This window comes from Phoxinus phoxinus (assembly GCF_949152265.1).
Source record: "Phoxinus phoxinus genome assembly, chromosome: 9".
NCBI lineage: Eukaryota > Metazoa > Chordata > Actinopteri > Cypriniformes > Leuciscidae > Phoxinus > Phoxinus phoxinus.
Genome location: NC_136884.1, coordinates 21108713 through 21131331, shown reverse-complemented (window position 1 = coordinate 21131331; position 22619 = coordinate 21108713). Strand labels below are relative to the sequence as shown.

Below are 22619 nucleotides of genomic sequence, written 5' to 3'. Positions count from 1 at the left end.
GCATATGAAGATGTGTGCAATGCTACATTACTTACATTCTTGAATTCAATGAAAGACTTGATATTTTCTTCCAAGCTTGGTTTGAACATTTTCATCCTGTTTTTGTAGACAGGGGTGGGCAGTATCACAGGTAGCAGCCTGAGTGCAATGTCACTTTGGGCTTCTGTGCAGATAAAAATTTGTATCAATGAATTATTTTATTGTCATTACTCTAAGGCAGAGGTCTTCAACCCTGCTCCTGGGGACCCACTGTCCTGCAACGTTTATTTCCAACCTGCTTCTGCACTGTGTATTTGCACAATCTGACTGTGTATTTTCAAATGATCCTGAAAAGCTTGATTAGCTGGTTCAGGTGTGTTTGGGTTGGAGCTGAACTCCACGGGACGGTGGGTCCCCAGGAGCAGGGGTGAAGACCTATGTTCTAAGGAACAACACTCAAAATAACTTGATGAACTATGTACATTATGCATTCTCCTTAGAGAAAACTAAAAACGAACATGGGCTCCAACAGTTTTTTTGCACTTAAAGCAGATATATCCCATCTTAAATGTGGATTTCTTTACTCACAACAAGTAGCTCTCTGAGGTGTTTTTTAAATTTCAGACGTAGGCCTATCTTTGGTATCATTGCTTCAAGTGATTTTTCATCAAGCAGCAGGAGGGTTTCTTCATCAATTTGTTCATCTGTAAAGAGAAAAAGAGACAAGAGAAGAATGTAAGAACACTGGCCTATTCAGAGCTCAATGGGTTTTAATGGATATAAAGAAGTGCATTTTAATTTTAGTTAAATAAAGTTTACCTTAAAGATTGGTACATCCAAGTTCCATTATTTCAGCTTCTCCTGTACAAAATTATCCATTATTATAAGCTGTTATTCTGCAACCTGTCAGTGGAAAAATGGCTGTGAGTTTTAAGTAGTCATCACGTTTCTTAAAACATTTAAATGAGACAACATGGACAGTATATCAAACAGATGAGAATATGAGAAATTCTAAAACACTTAACTTTTGAGCACATACTTTTTTTTAAATCAATGACTGACAATAAAGACAACTTTGCACTAGGGATACACCAATAAGATTGTTTTTTTGTTTTTTGTGGCCGATACAGATATTTTCCATTTGCTCACTTATTTTAACTTTTGTCATTAAAACATAACTGTTTTGATCATGTTTTAAATGATCAAAAGTCAAAAACACATGCATTAAAGGGATAGTTCATTCAAAAATGTAAATTCTGTCATTAATTACTCACCCTCATGTCGTTCCAAACCCGTAAGACCTCTGTTCATCTTCAGAACACAAATTAAGTTATTTTTGATAAAATCCGAGAGCTTTCTGACCCAGACAGCAACGATTGGGTTATTCACAAAAACTACCCAACACTCAGAAAATAACCCAACAGTCTCAACCCAGCGGTTGGGTTGAAAAAACAACCCAGCATTTTTTAGTGTGTACCCTTACCATAAAGTGTTACCAAAATAACACACTTGAGCACACTAAAGACGCGATATGTGGCCCCTTAAACGTTAAAAGGAGGATATGACAAATATTTTGCTTTCCTTGGACACGGCAACCTTTTCACAAATATATATGACCTCAAAGACAGACACGGGTAATTGCACGTGCTCAGTCGATCTCTCTCATTCACTGCCTATTTAGCTTGGGGATAAATATTTTTAAAGGGGTCATATAATGGTACATGCACTTTTACAAGTTGATTGTACTGAAATGTGTGTTAGCAGTGCCTGTACACAACCATCATAAAATTATAAAAATCCATCCAGTGTTTTTTTTAAAATCTCCTTTTATGTTTTACCCTGTCTCAAATTGAGCTGTTCGATTTTGTTACGTCACAAAATCGACGCCCCTCCCAAGATTGTTGATTGACAGCAGCATTTCAACACAGACCCGCCCTCGCTCGTGAGCGAGCTGTCAATCATAGTCCGCGTGTCATTGTTGATATACGCTGGAGCACTGTCTATGAGCAGAATGGCATCTAAGCGATTGTGGTGTTCTGTTCTCGGGTGCAATAAGGAACACAGCAGTCATTTTAATGTTCCTAGATCAGACCCGCTGAAGACGCAGTGGCTGAGTTTTGCTTTAGAAGGGAATATTCCCCAGGACAAATGTTTTTTTGTTTGCGCAAATAATTTTCCACCAGACTGCTTTACAAATGAGGGTCAATATAAAGCTGGTTTTGCTAAGAAGCTGCTCCTGAAAAAAAGGATCTGTACCAACTATTCATGTTCCTGCTGAACCTCCAGAAAAAGTGAGTGTAACGTTTTATTAACCTTTATATTAATCCTTATATTAATCTTTGCAAATCGCTAGCACGCTTCACGATGAATGCGGCTAACTTAATGTTTACACTCAGGGTAACGTTACATTACAGCATGTTTTTACGACGTTCTCAATATAATTATTAATTCCACGTTTATACTGAACGATGCGTTATAGTTATTATGTTATCCTCAGAGACTCCCGCTGCCATTCTTCAAAATATACCCTCAACTGTTGTCAAGGCAACACTCCACGTGTGTTGTGTAAAAAACTCACCACAGAACAGAGCAGCGGGGTGAGCAAAGCTCATTATCATTTAAAGACATATGCACTAAAACGGCATGCTGAAAACAGAGCTGTTTTTGACCAGGTAAAAATTGTGTTTTCTTTCAATACTAATGAGAATTTTTAATTAAAGTGTATTACAAACTTTTAATTTAGACCCTAAATAATCATATTAGCTTGTACAAAAATGGCATTATATGACCCCTTTAAATAAATGCATTTACAGTGTTGTATATAAACAATTATATATTTATAATGACATTATAATTATATATATGTACATTAATGTGTTTGAAATAGATTTCATATTAATGTCATACACACTATATTGCCAAAAGGTTTGGGACATCTGCCTTTACATGCACAGGAACATCAATGACATCCCATTCTTAATCCGTAGGGTTTAATATGGTGTTGGCCCACCCTTTGCAGCTATTAACAGCTTCAACTCTTCTGGGAACGCTATTCACAAGGTTTAGGAATGCGTTTATGAATTTTTTTGACCATTCTTCTAGAAGCGCATTTGTGAGGTCAGGCACTGATGTTGGATGAGGAGAAGGCCTGGCTCTCAGTCTCCGCATCCCAAAGGTGTTCTATCGGGTTGAGGTTAGGACTCTGTGCAGGACAGTCAAGTTCCTTCACACCAAACTCGCTCATCCATGTCTTTATGGACCTTACTTTGTGCACTGGTGCGCCGTCATGGAACAGGAAGGGGCCAGCCCCAAACTGTTCCCACAAAGTTGGGAGCATGAAATTGTCCAAAATGTCTTGGTATGCTGAAGCATTAAAGGAGTAGTTCACTTTAAAAGGAGAATTACCCCATGAATTACATTGAACATATAGATATTAATGGGAATACACTTCAGATATATTTTACCAAAAATTCTAAGAGTGCCAATCATTGTGGTCAATGTGTTCCGGAGGAAAACATTTATATCATAATGCAATTTCCACCCCTACTTTCAATTATTTCACTTCAATTAAAGGTTAGACGTTTGCAGATATTTTTAATAAAAGATCAAAAGGATAAACAATGCAGATTTACTTTTACAGCCATATTTGATCATAATTACCAGGGGTGTCAATAATTCTGACCACAATTGTATCAATATTTGAACTATATACAATAGAAATTAAAGAGACATCTAACTGCTCAGTATTTAATAGTGTGATCAGATGTGGCCAGAGGAGTTCAAATGTGCATGATGCAAATGGTCATGAGGGTGGACAACCACATGGCAAAAGAAAATCAACAGCCTCAAGGCAAAGTAAAAAGTGAAGGATGCAAATAAAAGACAAGACCAAGTTATTGAAGTGTCACCTGTTCAGACAAGTTTCTGATGTGCCACATTTAAAAGGTCATGTGGACAGTCTCACCAAATCATATTTGAACAGAAACTCAGATTTGTCTCACTTCCATCTGTGGTGTAAACATAGCTTTAATTCCACACAGATCTGTGCTTTCTGGTGCCATTTTAAATTGCTGAGCCATTTAAAACTTTCCACACAAGGAACACAAATAAGGTCGGTCTCACATCTGCATGACTTTTCAGGTGTATCTGTAAGTGTGATGGCAAAATAAATCTTTTATTGCACTGATCACAGTCAAATGACCTTCCTCCAGAGTGAATGAGCAGGTGATTATTGAAACTCTCTCAGAACACTGCATTTTATGACATTTCAACTCTCTTTGATGAGTGAAACCTTGGGGGATGTGACAGGCTTCTCTCTTAAAGGGATACTCCACTTTTTTTTGGAAATAGGCTCATTTTACAACTCCCCCAGAGTTAAACAGTTGAGTTTTACCGTTTTCGAATCCTTTCAGCCGAACTCCGGGTCTGACAGTACCACTTTTAGCATAGCTTAGCATAGATCATTGATTCTGATGAGTCCAGTAGCATTTCTTTAAAACTGACCAACGAGTTTCAATATTTTTCCTATTTAAAACTTGACTCTTCTGTAGTTAAACCGTGTACTAAGATCGATGGAAAATGAAAAGTTGCGATTTTCCAAGCCTATATGGCTAGCAACTACTCTCATTCTGGCGTAATAATCAAGGAACTGTGCGGCCGTACCATGAGTGCAGCAGGCGTAATGATATGACGAAGCACTTGCCGTCAACAAACCAAAGTGACAACCTGCTTGCACAGGGAGCGTGCCTTGTAGCATGGAGACATTTGTGAGAGACGATTTAGATGACATTTACTTTGGTGCTGATCCCGAACCGTATTTATTTGGAAACCTAATTTGCCGCCTAAAAACTACACAAACTTAGTCCCGGTCATGTTGGAAGTTACCGAGCTGGGGACTATTTTCAGGTGCTTCTTCATATCATTACGCCTGCTGCACCCATGGTACGGCCGCACAGTTCCTTGATTCTTACGCCGGAATGAGAGTAGTACCGTCAGACCCGGAGTTCGGCTGAATGGATTCGAAAACGGTAAAACTCAACTGTTTAACTCTGGGGGAGTTGTAAAATGAGCCTATTTCCAAAAAAAGTGGAGTATCCCTTTAAGACTTTGTTTTTGTGAGAAGCTCACAGTTTGCAGATCTAAGGGCTCTCTCCAGTGTGACTTCTCATGTGGAAATCAAGCGATGGTTTATATGTGAAACTTTTTTTGCACTGAGAGCATGTGTAAGGCTTCTCTCCAGTGTGAAGTCTCATGTGAGTCTTAAGGCTTACTTTGTAACTGAAACTTTTTCCACACTCTTGGCATTTGAAAGGCTTCTCTCCAGTGTGAATTATTACATGCCTGTCGAGGCGTTTCATGTCTGCAAAACTCTTTTCACACTGCTGACATTTAAAACAGTTCTCTCTTGAGTGAATCCTTGAGTGGTTTTTGAGGGTTTCCTTACGACTGAAACTCTTTCCACACTGATCACATGTGAACGGCTTCTCTCCAGTGTGAACGTACATGTGATGCTTAAGGTTTAGTTTTCGTGTGAAGCTCTTCCCACACTGTTTGCATGTGTGAGGGCTCTCTCCAGTGTAATTTCTCATGTGGATATCAAGCGATTCTTTATACGTGAAACTCTCTCCACACTGAGGGCATGTGTAAGGCTTCTCTCCAGTGTGAAGTTTCATGTGGACCTTTAGGTTTACTTTATGACTGAAACTCTTCCCACACTGATGACATTTAAAACAGCTCTCACTTGAGTGAGTTCCCATATGGCAAGTAAGTGTTACTTTACGTGTAAAACTCTTTCCACACTGATCACATGTGAATGGCTTCACACCATTATGAATGTTCATGTGATCCTTAAGGTTTATTTCTGCTGTGAAGCTCTTTCCACACTGTTGGCAGGTGAAAGGCTTCTCTCCAGTGTGAATTCTCATGTGCATTTTAAGGTGTGTTTTTCGAGTGAAACTGTTTCCACACTCCTGGCAGACGAAAGGCTTCTCTCCTGTATGAACTCTAATGTGGGCATGAAGGTTTTGTTTTTCTTTGAATCTCTTTCCACACTGGCGGCAGGTGAAACAACTTTTAGATTTGGTCTTCGGAGCTCTTTTTCGAGTCGTTTTTGTCTGTGTGGATTTTTCTCCAGTCAAGAAATCATGTTTCTCATAATGAACATTTTCTTCTACTTTATTCAGTTCTTGACTCTTCTCTGTAAAAGCCATCAGGACTAAAGTGAAAAAAGACAAATACAAGTTAACTCCAGTTTAGTGGGACAAAAAGCAAAAGACATCAAAACAAACAACATGTATGCTGGAATCATACATAGGCACTGAGCTACCAAAAAATGTGTTTCTTGTAATCTCAGAACTAATGTCAGTATTGTTAACTATTCACATTCTTTAGCACACGTCCAAAAAAAACTTTAAAGCTGGCAGTTATCAAAAATTTTATCAAACACAGCTTGACTCAAACCTGTCCTGGGGACCCCCCACCAGAGCACATCTTGTATGTCTCCCTCATCTAACACACCTGGTTCAACTCATCAGCTCATAAGTACAGACTGCAGGATTGGGGCTGCGTTTAAAGGCCCACTGGTGTGCCTTTGATAGATCAGCTTTGTATGATGCGTTGATGTAATTTTATTCATATTTAACACGTCACAAAGTAAAATTCTAGCTTCCGGCCAAATGCAGTCTACTCGCGTCTAAAGCGCAATTTATGATGTCGGATGTAGCGTAGTGCATCATAATATTGCGTGTATATCAGTAGTACGTCGTATTGCTCGAATAAGTTGCGCGATAGACTTAAGTCAAATTCGTATGTTCGTTTGGCCGGAAGCTAATTATTTTACTTTTTACATGTATCTTATTTTACACTACTATTATAAGTTTTAAATCTGAATATTTTTCTTACACAAACTCATCGCTTTGCTTCAGAAGGCCTTTATTAACCCCCCGGAGCCGTGTGGTATTTTATGATGGATAGATGCATTTTTTGAGCACTTCAAACACTTAGTTTCCATGCACTGCTATTTTAAAGCTAGGAAGCGGCAGGGTGTTTATTAATATAACTCCGAATGTATTTATCTGAAAGAAGAATGTCATATACACCTAGGATGGCTTAAGGGTGAGTAAATCATGGGTTCATTTTCATTTTAAAGTAAACTACTCCTTTAAATACAACATATTCATACTAAAAGCTAAAAAAAAAAATTTGAGTTCAGTGGGCCAATTTTTAATGCTCTACCCTCACCAAGTTCCCTCTGTCTCGTTCACTCGGATGCATGTTCCTGCTTTTCCTGCATTGAACATTTTTGGGCGGCCGCCAAAGCCTATTTTTGTCCAGCCAAAGCCTTATTTGATCAGTGAGTAATGTAGATGACTGCTGCGCTTGTGACAGGGCGCATGTTAACTGAAAGAACGGAGAAGGGTCTGGGAGGGTCTAGTGGAGGTGACGTATATATGCACGCACTCTCTTCACTCTTGCTCTCTCTCCCTCACTCATATTAATCAAAATCAATTGACACGATGGTAAAAGAGATTTATTTCTTGAATTACCACTGGGTGTGAATTGTGCTAAGAAAAACATTGCCTTATCTTCGCTGAAAAGCATTCCCCACATTCACCTGACATAAAAAACACTTTCAAAAAAATAAAAATATCCAGTGATTAAATGTTTTCTGTGTTGACACAAATATTGTGTGATATCCTAACTGCAGGGATAATCACACAACGCGTGCCGTACACATCCGATTTGGGAACTAATGACTCCTTTGAACCAATTCACTTTAATGAATGGTTATAACAACTGATCTATGCAACACTGAACTCACGAGACGCCTGAATCGGTGTATAACAGATCGGTAACACTTTACAATAAGGTTCCATTTATTAAACTCTAGTTAACTACATTAACTATTAATAAACTGCACTTCTACAGAATTTTTAATCTTTGTTAATGTTAGGGTGTATTCACACCTGCCTTGTTTGGTTCGATTGAATCGAACTCAAGTACGTTTCCCCCCTTGGTGCGGATCTTTTGGGCAGGTGTGAATACAGCAATCGCACTCGGGTGTGGACCAAACAACCGAACCGAGACCCAGCTGAAGAGGTGGTCTCGGTACGGTTCCAAACAAACTCTGGTACGGTTCGTTTACGGTGTGAACATGAACCGACCCAACTGCAGAAAGCACTGCACCTTTTTTGACAGGGTAATGTAATTTGGGGTGATGAAATGCCTACAGGTATACATTAGTGGTGCAATGGATCGCAGTTGATCGGTGATCCGTACGGACCAGCTGCCCCATTGTTCGGCACGCATGTGATTCGCGGATTAACTACAAAATTACTGAAAGTTTTTCATTTGGACGTGTTTTGTCTTGCCAATTTACACATTCAAACAATTTTAAACGCAGAAGAAGAGACGAAAATCGGGACTTCCGCGTTAAATGCGCGCACGCAGAGAGAGAGAGAGAGAGAGAGAGGCACGTTATAGCACTCGAACACCGAATTGATTCCTCTTTTGCGTTTCCTTAAGACGGACTCATCTTAAATTCTCTGCAAGTATTCTCTCGGTTATGTCATAGTTGAAAAATAAACCAGATGTTTGTAATTTTTTCTTGGCCTGAGCATAAACCCAATATTCCTACTTAAAGTAAAAAAAGGGAGAAAATTTCTCCCACATTTCTGTGTGTGGGAGAAAAAAAACTTGCATCACAATAAGTTGTGATTGTCAAAACATTTGGTAACTTATTTTTATTAAGTTTACTGACAACATGTTACAATGTTTAGCTGCATGGTTACAATTGCTGGCAGGTTACTGTATTTATTATTGCTTGACATCTTGATTCAATATCGATTCATTTTGATAATTATTAGTTACAGTAGATACATGTTAACAAATAAATCACTAATGCTGAAAACATAGAGAGCCCTATTTTTTTTTATTAAAGGTTAAAAATAACAACTTAAATAAAATATAATGCGTTCTTTATTATAATAACAACTTTATAATATTTTAATGATATAAGTAAAAATATATGTAGCCTAATATAGTGGACATATTTAACAAAACTCTCTAGCTAATTTTTCCAGCCTATAAATGGTCATTAAATTGCTTTCCTGATGTAAATGTAACTTATGTGACATTGTTCTAGCCGACCTGTTTTGCAGTCCATTTACATTTACCATTTACCTGTTTTATTGACTTCTTACCGCGGTTGAAAAACACTGATTGATCCGAGGCATACATTTCGGTAAGTTCGGGTTTATTTACTAATATCTCTCAGCTGAGCTCAGATTCTCATCACCAGTCGTCACGGTTTTCCCCGCCGTCTTTCTCGTATCTCTTCTTCTGTTACTAAGTTCGGGGTGCAGCGCATTGGGTTCAGTGACGCTCATCAGCGCCATCTATGGTCGGGGAGTTTTTTTTTGCGTGAGTGCGTGTGAAAACAGGCAAAACCGTGTCACACGGCGAAAGCGTGAGAGTTGGCAGCTCTGCGCTCATAAGTTTCTTCATATTGCGTTAGTAGCTGATAACAGCAAATCAGTAAAAGAATAAAAATTGCACTACGGAAGATCTCCATAAATTGCCTGTTTTTGTACTTCCTGCTTTTCCCTGCTTGAGATTGTCTGTCCAATGAATGGATGACTTTAGCACACATGTGGTTTTGTTTACAAAATTTTGGTTCACTTGCAAAAAGGGCAGTGTGAAAGCGAACCGTACCAAACAAGAAAAATCAACATGGTATTTGGTCCGGACCAAAGCAAGTGAACTAGCGGACTTTCCTGGTGTGAATACACCCTTAATTTTCACCATTTAGTAGTAGCCTACATTATTGAAACAAAAGTTGTATTTGTTAATATTAGTTAATGCACTGTGAAGAAACATTGTGGCGAGCAGGACGAGGTCGAGGGATGTGAGAGAACAGGTGGCGTGATTAATGATGAACGGCACCCTGTGAGGCGCACCGGTCTCGTATCTCTCACTGAGGAGCGGAAGTATAAAGGAGGAGCGACGACTGTGAAGATCGAGAGAGGACAGGCCTGGATTTTATTTGATGTTTTGTTTCTGTTTTGTGTGGCCAGCAGTTGTCCGCGAGGGGCTGCTGGCTTATACTTTCATTTTTGTATTTGTTCAAAAATTGTGAAATGTTTGCTGGTGCCCGTCTCCTTCTTCCCATAACATCTGAACCTCGTTACAAACATGAACAAACGATTAATGTATGTAACAGCTGTGTTTCTCAAAACAAATCATTTATTCAGAACACCTCATAAAATGAGAATGAAAGTGTGCTTACCCCATTTTGGTAAACTACATAGTATTTTCAGGTTATTTATATGATAATGTGTAGAAAAATGACCCCAAAAAATCATTTAGTTTAGACTTAGATTTAGTTTAGTGCAAATCAAGTTGTTATCTAGCAGCTAATTTTATTCAATTGTACAGTATAGAAAATTAGACTATTAGTTACTACTACTTTTTTATTCAACTTTTTGACATTGATATGATTATAAACCAAAATAATTATCAGGTCTAGCAAAGAAGGATTTTATCTTACAAAGCTATGAAATATCTTTTTTGGTATAGCAAGTGGTAAAATCACAGCTTAAAGAAAGGATGACCGTGTCTGTCGGCCAACACCGAAGACCAATTTTGACCCAGGAAAACCCTGGAGTGCCCACTACTGGTGGAACAATGTGATGGAACGCGCTAAGCCCTTGATCACTTGGAATCCGCTATGGAGCTGATATATTATTTATAGTTTTTTTCCTTATCATTTTTTGCACACCATTCTACAGGCCTGTATGCATACTTGGGCTATTAAAAAAATTATTATAAACAAATATTAAAATATTTATATTAGGGTTGTCAATGTTAACGCGTGCGCACAGACAGGCGCCAGAATCGAGTTCTCTTTCGTGCTTGCACGAACAATAACATCAGTAGCTGTGTAAGTTTTTAGTAATTTTTTTCAATTTCTTTCCTAAATCAAAGACGGCGCCGTCCGCGGAGCCATTTAGTGTATGTGCACTATTATATTCATGAAAACTTTAGTCCCCTGGCTACCATGTCAGAAGATACAATTCAAAATAAATGTTGCCTGCCACGACAGCAAATTCAGCAGCTTTTAGATCTTATTGGTCCGAATGCGTCAAGACAAACTCGTCGGAACTACCCCCTCATCCCCGAAATTCAGCTGCTGGCTGTTTTTATGCAGTGGGGAGTTTTCTGGAGGTGGTTGGGGATGGATATGGACTGAGTAAGACCTCGGTGTGGCGGTGCGTTCATTCAGTCACAAACATCATGCTCCGTCATGCCACAGATTATATCCACATGCCTTCCGCCAGGCACGAAGTGATGGAGGCGCATCAAGGCTTCTATGCCATTGCCGGTATGCCACAAGTAATAGGGCTTGTCGATGGGACACTTATCCCCATAGCCAACCCATCAGCGCTCAACTAGGCCTTCATCTGTCGTAAGGGCTTCGCGGCCATCTATGTCCAGGTGGTGGTGGCCACAGGGGGATGTTTGCAGACGTGGTGGCCAAGTTGCCTGATAGCGCACACTACAGCTTTTTGTGGGCGAATTCTGCGGTGGGTCAAGACGCAGAAAGAGGGTTTTTTGGGCAGAGTTTTTTTTATAGGAGACAGCGGCTCCCCCCTCAGAACCTACCTTCTAAATCCAGTCACCAAGCCCAACATGCAGGCCGAGCAGAATTACAACATAGCACACATCCGGACCCACAACTTGGAAGATGCGCTTCCAGTATCTGCATAAATCAGCAGGAGGGTTGTGTCCAAAGCCAGAAAGATGTTGTGCAGTTGCAGTAGAAATGCTACACAACATTGTAGTCAGTGGAGGTGCAGCTTTGCCAGAAGAGGAGGAAGAAGAGGAAGGTGTCCACAACCCACCCCAACTTGGAGATGCCCTACACGCTGCTGGTGGACAAAGGCAGCAAATCATTCACACTGTTTTTGGTTGATGTATTTTTTTGCACTCTATTTTTACATCACCATATAACTTTACCCTTTTTGTGGACGTACACATTTTCTCCGTAATTTTTTTTTGCTGTTGTGCACAGCCGAGTTCATTTCTCCTCCACAGTAGAGGATGGTTTGTTACTCAAAAAGATACACTTCAGAATCGATCATCCGTTTTATTCGTCTGCACCAAAACATACATTCCTTCGCTCGTGCGCTAACAACAACCACCGCACTTCCGGGCACTTGATAATATAAGTCCCCTTTTTCTTTCGGTAAACAGTCATGTGAAATCTTAAACAATATTTAGCACAGAGGTATAATGTGCGTGAACACATTTTTAAATGTCTTAAACTTAACAGGTTAAAGTAACATTTACTTTACTATTATGTGATATTGATCATTACGCAATGAACTCTTTACAATAAAGATGCTCTGTACACCCAACATCGATGACAGCAAGTTTTTTGTTTAATCAAATTGGTGTTTATTCAAACAAAAGCACTGAAAATTAATATATTTGAAAATAAACAAAGTCTGCTTTCCTGAAGCCCGCAGTCACTGGTTTGTTGACAGTTCATCTGTAATGTAATCAAATAGTTTGAACAAAAAGATAACAGACAACACTAGTATTACCGAGCATCATAATTATGCTTACCTTGACCTGGCATTAATGGAACGGAAATGGTTGGCCTTTGAAATTTTGCTTCGGACAAAGCATATTGCTTCTCCAGAATCTGGAGCTTCGCCTTCTTCACCTCCAGCGTCGCCCGGGCAAGGTTGTTGGCCTCCTGTAACCTCTGCTCGATCCCTCGGAGCACTTCCAGCTTCTCCTTTTCGAGCTTCACCAGCTCTTCACTGCAGTCGCATCGGATAGAACGACACATTCTAGAGTCATTTGCAGATTGCTGGTGTTGGGCGACCTCAGTGGAGGCAGATGAAGGTGCAGACCGGCGTGGTGACGCCGATCCCGGAGAAGCCCTATCGCTGCTGCTGGGGGGAGAGGGTGTGAGGATGCGAGGGGGCAAGGATGGCCTGCTCTGAGAGCATGGAGTGGTATCCACACTTACTTTCAGATCTATAGCCCCCGAGATACCCTGTAAGGCCGCTTCTCTGATGATTGCCAGGGCCTTTTCCTCGTCGGGGCTGAGTGCAAGCACAGAGCTGGGCCCACCACCTGTTCTTGCCTGGTCTCTCCGGACAGCAGCACCTCTTGCTTTGGCAGCACTGGCAAAATCGTGCCACTTTTTACGAATAACTTCCCACTCTCTCTGGGGGCTGGAACTTGATGCTGCCATTTTCATGGCAATGCGTTCCCAGACATCTTTTTTTGTTTTATTGGACACAGTTGTCCGAAAACTCGAAAAAAGCACATCTTTGTGGAGTGCCACCTCGTGTAAAAGGATGGCCATTTCGGTTGGATTAAAGCTGGGGGCTCTTCTCTTTCTTTCTTTTTTCTTCGCCATAGTAGCTGTTGATTAAATGTTTGCGTGTTGTGCTTTTATTGAGTAGGTCATCCAATAACATAAATTTGTAATTTACACCAATAATGTAATGCAGCTGCTGGGCAATCAACCCTGATTGTGGAGTAAATGAAGACACTATAGCAAATATATTATGATAATATAAATGGCCCTTTCAAAGGCAATGAAAGCATATGGCCAGTTAGTGTAGTGGGTTGACGCATGATACGTTTGAGCATGAGGTTGCGCGTTCATGCACTCTTTCCGAAATTATATAAAATATCTAGGGTTGAATTCAGTTTGCAATTTGGATTATTTTTTCCTAGTAAATGCTTAAATAATTATTTAAGTCCTAATAAATGCAAGAGGAAGAGGAAAAAAACATAAGTCGCACTGGACTATAAGTCACACTTATTTAGAAATGTATTTCACAAAATCCAAGACCAAGAAAATATTTAATCCTGGAAGGCAAGTTATTCAGCTACACAATAGCACACAGAACAACAGGCTGAATAGGCATGTTAAAGTAACACAGGGTTACTCGCAGCTCTTTGGAACTAAGGCGGCCGCCTAAGCAACACACGCCTGCCGCCTTAACTACGTCGTCAAAAAAATTTATATGAGCGATATCCGCCATGTTACTCTGTCCTGTTTAGAGCTCAGATTCTCTGCCCGAGCCCGATATTTCCTGCCGCTATACTCGGGCCGGGCCCGTGATCTAGAGACGTGCGGCGCGGGACTAGATTTGATGGCCAAGTGCGAGCGGTAATGCACTCACTCTGTGTGTGCGGGCTGCGGCAGAATAAAATGATTAAATAGAATATCTATGAATAAAACATAAAAACTAATAAATTGTTATTCATCTGTTGCAGAAAAGCAACAAGAACAACTAAAACAAAATAGATTTACAGGCAAGAGTTTCTATTTGTAACATGTTTGCAGCGTTGAGTGATGTAGCTGATCACAGACATACAGTCATGGCCAAAATTGTTGGCACCCCTGGTAAATATGATCAAAACTGGCTGTAAAAAATTAATCTGCATTGTTTATCCTTTTGATCTTTCATTCAAAAAATTGCCAAAATTCTAACCTTTCATTGAAGCAAGAGAATTGAAAGTGGGGCTAAATCACATTATGAAATAAATGTTTTTCTCCAAAACACGTTGGCCACAATTATTGGCACCCTTTTATTAAATACTTTTTGCAACCTCCTTTTGCCAAGATAACAGCTCTGAGTTTTCTCCTATAATGCCTGATGAGTTTGGAGAACACCTGACAAGAGATCAGAGACCATTCCTCCATACAGAATCTCTCCAGATCCTGCAGATTCCCAGATCCATGTTGGTGCTTCTTCTCTTCAGTTCAGCCCACTCATTTTCTATAGGGTTCAGGCCAGGGACTGGGATGGCCATTGCAGATCTTGGTTTTGTGCTCAGTGACCCATTTTTGTTTTGATTTTGATATTTGTTTTTGGATCACTGTCCTGTTGGAAGATCCAAACATGGCCCGTTATAAGATTTCTAGCCCCGGCTGTTAGGTTTCGATTTTTTATCTGTTGGTATTTGATCCAATCCATGATGCCATGTATCTGAACAAGATGTCCAGGACCTCTGGCAGAAAATTAGGCCCACAGCATTAAAGATACAGCAGAGTATTTCATTTTACACATGGGGTACTTTTTTATCCCTGTGTGCACCAAACCCATCTTAAGTGTTTGCTGCCAAAAAAGCTATTTTTTTGTTTCATCTGACCATAGAACCCGTCCCGTTTGAAGTGCCAGTTGTGTCAGGTACTTTTCAAACGTTCTATGGACAGAGGAACCAAAAAAATAGCTTTTTTGGCAGCAAACACTTAAGATGGGTTTGGTGCACACAGGGATAAAAAAGTACCCCATGTGTAAAATGAAATACTCTGCTGTATCTTTACTGCTGTGGGCCTAATTTTCTGCCAGAGGTCCTGGACATCTTGTTCAGATACATGGCATCATGGATTGGATCAAATACCAACAGATAAAAAATCGAAACCTAACAGCCGGGGCTAGAAATCTTATAACGGGCCATGTTTGGATCTTCCAACAGGACAGTGATCCAAAAACAAATATCAAAATCAAAACAAAAATGGGTCACTGAGCACAAAACCAAGATCTGCAATGGCCATCCCAGTCCCTGGCCTGAACCCTATAGAAAATGAGTGGGCTGAACTGAAGAGAAGAAGCACCAACATGGATCTGGGAATCTGCAGGATCTGGAGAGATTCTGTATGGAGGAATGGTCTCTGATCTCTTGTCAGGTGTTCTCCAAACTCATCAGGCATTATAGGAGAAAACTCAGAGCTGTTATCTTGGCAAAAGGAGGTTGCAAAAAGTATTTAATAAAAGGGTGCCAATAATTGTGGCCAACGTGTTTTGGAGAAAAACATTTATTTCATAATGTGATTTAGCCCCACTTTCAATTCTCTTGCTTCAATGAAAGGTTAGAATTTTGGCAATTTTTTGAATGAAAGATCAAAAGGATAAACAATGCATATTAATTTTTTACAGCCAGTTTTGATCATATTTACCAGGGGTGCCAACAATTTTGGCCATGACTGTATGTGTTGATTTCTTGAACGCAATGGCCAATCAGAAGCATTTAAGATAGAATCCCCTCACGGCTCAAAACGTACTTTTTGTTCAGTGCTGAATTCTGCATGCTGGCAAATCCTCTGATTATAACAAACAAAGTGTAGATATTATGAAAGATTCATTATGCAGTCAGCTTCATTGATAATAACAGAGATGTATGAGATTGCGATGAACTGATGTCAGCTTTTTAGGAATTATTAAGGGAGCGCGCATTCAGTCATGGCAAACCATGCACGCAGCCTGCTTGCTTTTATGTTAAATTAAAGGGGTCATGACATGGTTTATTTTGTTTTATTATTATGTTCCCTTAGGTGCAATTATAGTATTACTATAGTTTTTTTTACAAAAAACTTTTAAAATGTAGTGATTTATGACCTTTTCCCACCCTGTTTCTCATCCTCTGATTCAAACTGTCTGTTTTGGGGGTGTTTCCCCTTTAAGAGTTCAGTGTTAACGCCCACTGTTATGATTGGCTACCGTCAGTGCCTATGCTTCAATTATTAACGCCCCCAGCCAGAACGTTTGCGGATTCAGCGTATTTAAAAAGTAGTTTAAAGTTTTAAATACATTACTTACAGTTTGCGTCGTCATTGTTGAGCCCAGAATAGTCGGCACGGACTTATCTTTGAGCAACAGTTTTCTGGCAAAGCCAGCATCATTTTGGGATTTGTTCTCAAAACAGTCATCCTTCAAATGTATAGAACAAACGCTTAAACTAACACTGCCGTGACATCCAAAGTGCATCCATTTTTCCCTGACGGCGTATTCAAAGATGTTGTTTGTCCACAGCCAGGAACAGCACATCTGCGTGACACCGTAATTTCCCTGTACACAGAACCACTCGCTGTCCGTCGACTGAACACTTGTGAGGCGCGCAGCGCGCGGGCGCGACGATGATACGAAATGAGCGTAGTTGCCTTGCGCTTAAAGCGTAGTTGTCATGTGCATGGAGGCGGTCATATGCAAACGCTGGTACGTCACTTCGTACCGTGACGTCACTTCTTACCATGGATCCAGAACGAGCTGTATTTAGAGCTTGATTAAATAAATGATTCGTTTATAATGGGGAGGACGTCTTAAGCTATGAAACTTGCAGGACGTTTTAATGGTACAAAGACCTATTTGGGTTCTCGTGTCATGACCCCTTTAACAGTGGTTTGTGAATGTTAATGCTTTAATAACAAATAATTTATCAGGAGCATTTATGCTGATGTGTATGGTGGCGACACGTAGGCTAACTTGAAGGTATTTCATGGAGGTACAGAATTTTTTTTTTCTTTCTGACAAACCCCACCCCACCACCTTAACTAACACATTTTCTGCGGGAAACCCTTATTCAGCTACACAATAGCATAAATCACATATACATGGGAGGCTGAATAGGCTAAATTAACATAAGCCAGCGAGTCACCGGTAAGCAATTTCACCAAGCTCCCGCGGCCTCATTCCACATCACTGTAGCCAACTCTTCATCCTCGGTGTCGCTTCTGAACAACTCCGCTAACTAGAGCGCCCTCTCGCTGCTGTAGACGGTAATGTTTTCTCTTGGTTCATCTCAGTCAGTATAAATACATTTTTATATACAAGTCGCACGACCGGCCAAACTATGAAAAAAAGTGTGACTTATATTCCGGAAAATACGGTATTTTATAAAGAAAAATATTTCTCACATAACGCAGTGAGCCATCGGTATCTACAAATTTAGCACTATCGCCGCGGACAGCGCCTGGTAACATTGCACGTAAGAAGGTATATCTTAAGCAACTTCCTATGGTATGGCTCGGGGAACACGCCTAGAAATGGTATACCTTTAGTTAAATTATACCTTAAGAGTCTTCGTAGCGCGCTAAGAGACAACGTTGTCAGGAAACGCAGGCCATGACATTCTCTTGTATAAATTGAGAATTATGTTGGCATCTGTGTGCAAGCATTAGCATCCTATCTATTCAACCACTACAACTTTCTTTGTGTAAAAAAAAAAGCTGTAAATGTTTACAAAGTTATACATATTATGTAACTTCTACAAAGGGCAAAACTTCATGAAAAAAGCACTGTACACTTTATCTCAGCCTCATTGGTCTGTCACTGCTCGTCAATGTCAGAATATTTAAAATGACCAATCAAATCAAAGTAGGCGGACTTTATGTTCACAGAATTTTAGCAGAGTGACTCGACGCTTCAGTTTACGGTCAAGTGCGAGATAAGATGCAAGTAGCTAACAGCATTAAAAAAAAAGCCCAAATGTAAATTCACAGATAATTTACAGAGAAAATTCCTGTGTTTTTGTTTTGGTCGGGATCCATGTAAAGCAGAATGCATGTTGATTGAAATTGTTTTTTTTACTGAAATAGTGTAGTAGAATTTTTAACCCATGGCCATGAAAAGAAATAGTGTCATGTAAAAGGTGTTAAAAGCTAAACTATTTAAAAAAAATATGATTCATTGTTGCGGGCCAAACATTGAATGGAAAGGATGTATTACTTTATGTATTAAAGTACAATTACATAGTTACAAAGTTGTGAATGCATTTGTCAAGTATTTTTTGACGCATTTAACCCCCAACCACTCCCCCACGCCTTAACCACGCCTCCCTAAACCACGCCCCCGTCCTCTTTTTTGAAAACTAAAATATGGTCACCCTAGATACTAGGGCTGGGTATTGGCAAGTTGTAATACGTTGTATTAGTAGTAGTCATATCATTTGGTGAGGAACATCGCGTTTTGAGCAGGATTTGCAGACCCTGTCATCATGCTGTTGGCCATGCCGCTGCAGCTATATTGAAGTATTAAGGCTAACGATTAATTGATCGTTAATTTAAACGACGACGATCGATCATGGGAATTTGTGAAAATTATAATAATGAGGTATATAACTAATGAGGTAAATAACCAAGAATTTTAATTTTTGGTTGAACTATCCCTTTAAGGACAAGCGGCAGCATGTTTATAAGGCTACTGTCACTTTAAGACCGACACGCAGCAAATATACGCGCATATGACGCGCGTGCACCCTATTTTGTCAGAAACTGCGCATCAGCATGCGAATTAAATGTTTAACCGGCAAGGCTATAAAGCACATGCAAATAATTCACTTTTGTCAATTGGAGTGTCCCATGAGTGTAACTGTACATCTTCCTTAACATGTGATATGTGAATGTACGTTTTGTTGAGACGGAGACGCAAGAACTGCAACTGATAGAATGCACTGTAACTACGATATTTCGTGGAGGCATTTTAATCTTCCACGATCAAAAATCATGATATCGCACACCCCAAAACCAAAATGCACCCACACGTCGGCTCTGCAAGCTGGAGGCTCTCATATTTTCTGCCATGCTCGCTCCCGCTTACTTCTGAGACATTGGCCTTATGAATGTATATGACAGACAACGGTTAGCTTTGTAGATAGCGTGTCAGCGATCTACAGGAACTGAGGAGGTCGTTTGACACAGAGGGATTTGATGAAATGTAAAATCTGTTTAAAACATGATTTTTTTTTTTTAAGTATTGATACTAGAGGTAAGAATATCGATACACTATTGTGAAAATATATATATATTGCGATAGTATCAATATTTTTGCACAGCCCTAGGTGATACCCTACCTCTCACAATGCCATGGTATTTTATGATTTGCATGTCGATTGACGGCACTTTGAAAAATTTATAAATTAATTACTTTAATTAGAACACTCATGACATTCTTCCAAAATATTAGTACTTTCTGTGAAAGTGGATATTTTAATAAAGAATTCAATGAGTTGAATGATAATGAAACCAACCTGTTTGTGTGTCAGTATTTGGTTTCATGCTGAATACTTCTTGAATCTTGATATCTTCACTCTCCTCTTTAATAGACGTCATCTTTATACGTCACGTGGATCTCAGTTGCTTCACCAGGAGTTGACTTCACTCTGTCATGTTTAAGATGATAATAATTAACAGAAAGAAAAATAAATAGTTCAGTAGTCAGAGCACTGGCATGAGAGTCACTCAGAGTATCTGATAGTTATTGGCCTTTAACTGGCCTCATTAGCCAAGAGTACAAAAATTATAATAATAAATAATAATTTGCACTTAATAGATTCCACTTTCATGACAACATCTCCAATATATATATATATATATATATATATATATATATATATATATTCAGTTGCCATCATGCTTATGGTGTGCTCTAGCTGCATTTAAAAAAGAATGAATTTGGTTTAGAAATAATATTTAATTGGTGACACAATTACCTTCCATTACCCTTCAAATTGTAAATACGCTTAATGGAAACACGTCAATTTCACAAAAACTCCCATTTATCGCAAAAAAGTTTTACACTTACATGAGGTGGTTTTTCAGGCATTTTGAAAAAAGGAATATTTTGCAAACCTGTAATGGAAACAGTTTTTGCGCATTCACAGTCACCTGACGTAGATGGCGCGGTGTATTTTGGACAGAAGACGAGACAGAGTTCTTTATTAAATTCATAAAAGAGATAAGAATTACAGGAATACTTGATTCTAAACCTCAAAGAAATGCCACAATCACGAGCTTGAAGCAGAAATAAAGGCGAAACACCCAGAAACAACATGTGCCGCTCACAGGGATCTTTCCTTGCCATTAATGCTTGGATAACACGCCTACGTGTCCTTCCATTAAAAATAATGGCTAGTGCGGTGACTGGGATATATATAAACCTACCATCCTGACTGATCGCAAAAGGAAAAAAAAAAACTTTTTAGTCGCATAACATCGGTTAATGTAAACGCCGTCATTTCGCAATAGTTTTTTTTAACCGAAATTTAGAATAAACCGCAAAATGATGGTCTCTTACTAAAACTTTAAAGAATTATGCAGTTGTTTTTGATGCTATACAATCTGGTCTCCTTCAGTTCTTCGGCGTTTTGCTGATACTGTTGATTTTGATGTAACTATTGAGTTTAGTTTAAAGTTGGATGGTAAATATTGTTAATAAAAAAAGCAGTTTCCTCTGAAAGATTTGTTGTTCATTTAGGATACCTTGGGCTAAAAGTTTCTGGAATTCATGCTACCAGGACATTAAGCAGGAGGAGGCTTTTGTGGTTTCCAGGAGATACTGTGTCATCAATAAGATTCGCGAGGTTTCATTTAAAATTATTCAATTTATTTATCCAGTAAATCAGGCCATATAAAGATTTAAGTAAGAAATTGATTTGAAATGTGTGTCTTGTAATTTAAATGATGTTTGATACATGTTTGTCATCGTTTTTTATTGTTTTTGTACTACATTGTTCTAGTGTGATTTTAGGCCTTTTTTAAGAAGATTTCTGACATGACTCTAGAGAACAAAAATATATAAAAAAAATTACAATAAGAAATTAGAAAAGAACATTTGTTTTGTTCTTCATTTGTTTATTATTTTAGGGAAATGTCACATTCATAAATGGTCAAAAAATACACCTAGTTTTATACAATTTAAGTTTGAGCTTTGTCAGTATCTTAAATCATTGGAGGGTGTAAAAAAACACCAAGGCAAAAAAAAAAAAAAAAAAAAGACTAGATTTTTGTAAATCCTTGAAATGTTATCCTTTTAAAAGGACCTTTGTGCAATTAGACATATGGATTTGATTTCGATACCCCTGTGTATAGTTCTACTTTGTTTTATTTAGATATTTTTATTATTAGTATCTGTATTTTTACTGATTTTCTTGCTGTTATTATTATTATTTTGTATTTAACTGTTAAAAAAAGCATTGAAAAAGCATAGAGATGCTCACTTCCGATTGGAATTTGCCCTCAAAAGCTCCCTTTCTTCCAGTGCCTGAGTTCGTGTTTAGGAAGTAAGCTAATTCATAATACAAGGAGTGAAATGAGACGCACTTTTCCTGTTCTGCTGAAGCGCTTTATACTCTCAAAAATAACTTACATTAATGTTAGAAAGCATTACAGTGTTTCTTTCAATAATTATTGCTTTTTTAACAGTTCTTTTAAAAACTATAATATTGTTTTAACAGTTAACAACGATTGAAACACTTTAAACGCACAAACCTTTCTTTAGCCAGATCACAGACACAGGACCATGGCGCAGCCTTGTGACGTCACAGCACAAGATAGATAATAAAAGTCCTGTCTTTTCCTGCTTCTTCTTTTTTTATTTTTTTTTTATGGCAAAAAAGAAGAAGAAGAAGAAATATAACAAATACATAACAACACGAACACTAAAAACCAGGACATATATCACGAAAACAATACAAATAAAATAACTAAGAGACAGAGGGGAAGAAGAAAAAAAGGTTAAATATTGAAAGCAATCTTTAATTTATCAAATATTTTTTGTATTGTGATGCCCATCAAAGATAAACCATATGAGTCATAGTCAACAATAAATATTGACAGTAGTAAAATCAAAAATACCCAATCACTTGCATGTGAAAATAAAAAAATTGCCAAGAGATTAATGATGTACTGGATATGAAAATTTGAATTGTGATAAAGAAAAATAATATAAATATATAAAACATATTCTGACATTTGTTTTTTCTGAGAGAAGATATGTACATAACTCATTCCAAAAAGCTTTAACGCAAACACACTCACAAAAAAAGATGTACAA

General features: G+C 38.7%; 1 protein-coding gene across 5 annotated transcripts; it reads right to left on the bottom strand.

The window, feature by feature from the left end:
* Positions 1–2564: 2564 nt before the first annotated feature.
* LOC307003862 (uncharacterized protein) lies at positions 2565–22107 on the bottom strand. 5 transcript variants are annotated; one of them, XM_079622713.1, is made up of 4 exons: positions 22055–22107; positions 19816–19947; positions 5250–6193; positions 2565–4307 (listed from the first exon to the last, which is right to left on the bottom strand). In XM_079622713.1, exons 2-4 carry the CDS (start codon positions 19895–19897, stop codon positions 4116–4118), a joined length of 1218 nt encoding a protein of 405 aa, XP_079478839.1. In that variant the 5' UTR covers positions 19898–19947; positions 22055–22107; the 3' UTR covers positions 2565–4115. The 5 variants fall into 5 exon arrangements, with proteins under 5 accessions (XP_079478839.1, XP_079478840.1, XP_079478841.1 ...); XM_079622717.1 differs by lacking the exons at positions 2565–4307; positions 5250–6193 and adding exons at positions 9404–12529; positions 12607–13419; XM_079622714.1 differs by lacking the exon at positions 2565–4307 and having other exon boundaries at positions 5033–6193.
* Positions 22108–22619: the final 512 nt, after the last annotated feature.

What these genes read in the sequence shown, in the direction of transcription:
- LOC307003862 (XM_079622713.1), bottom strand. Translation starts at nt 19,897, where the DNA reads ATGACGTCTATTAAAGAGGAGAGTGAAGATATCAAGATTCAAGAAGTA. An exon ending in AAATACTGACACACAAACAG is followed by an intron (nt 6,194 to 19,815) that starts GTTGGTTTCATT and finishes TTTTCACTTTAG; the next exon opens with TCCTGATGGCTTTTACAGAG. An exon ending in GAAAAAGTTTCAGTTACAAA is followed by an intron (nt 4,308 to 5,249) that starts GTAAGCCTTAAG and finishes AAAAAAGTGGAG; the next exon opens with TATCCCTTTAAGAGAGAAGC.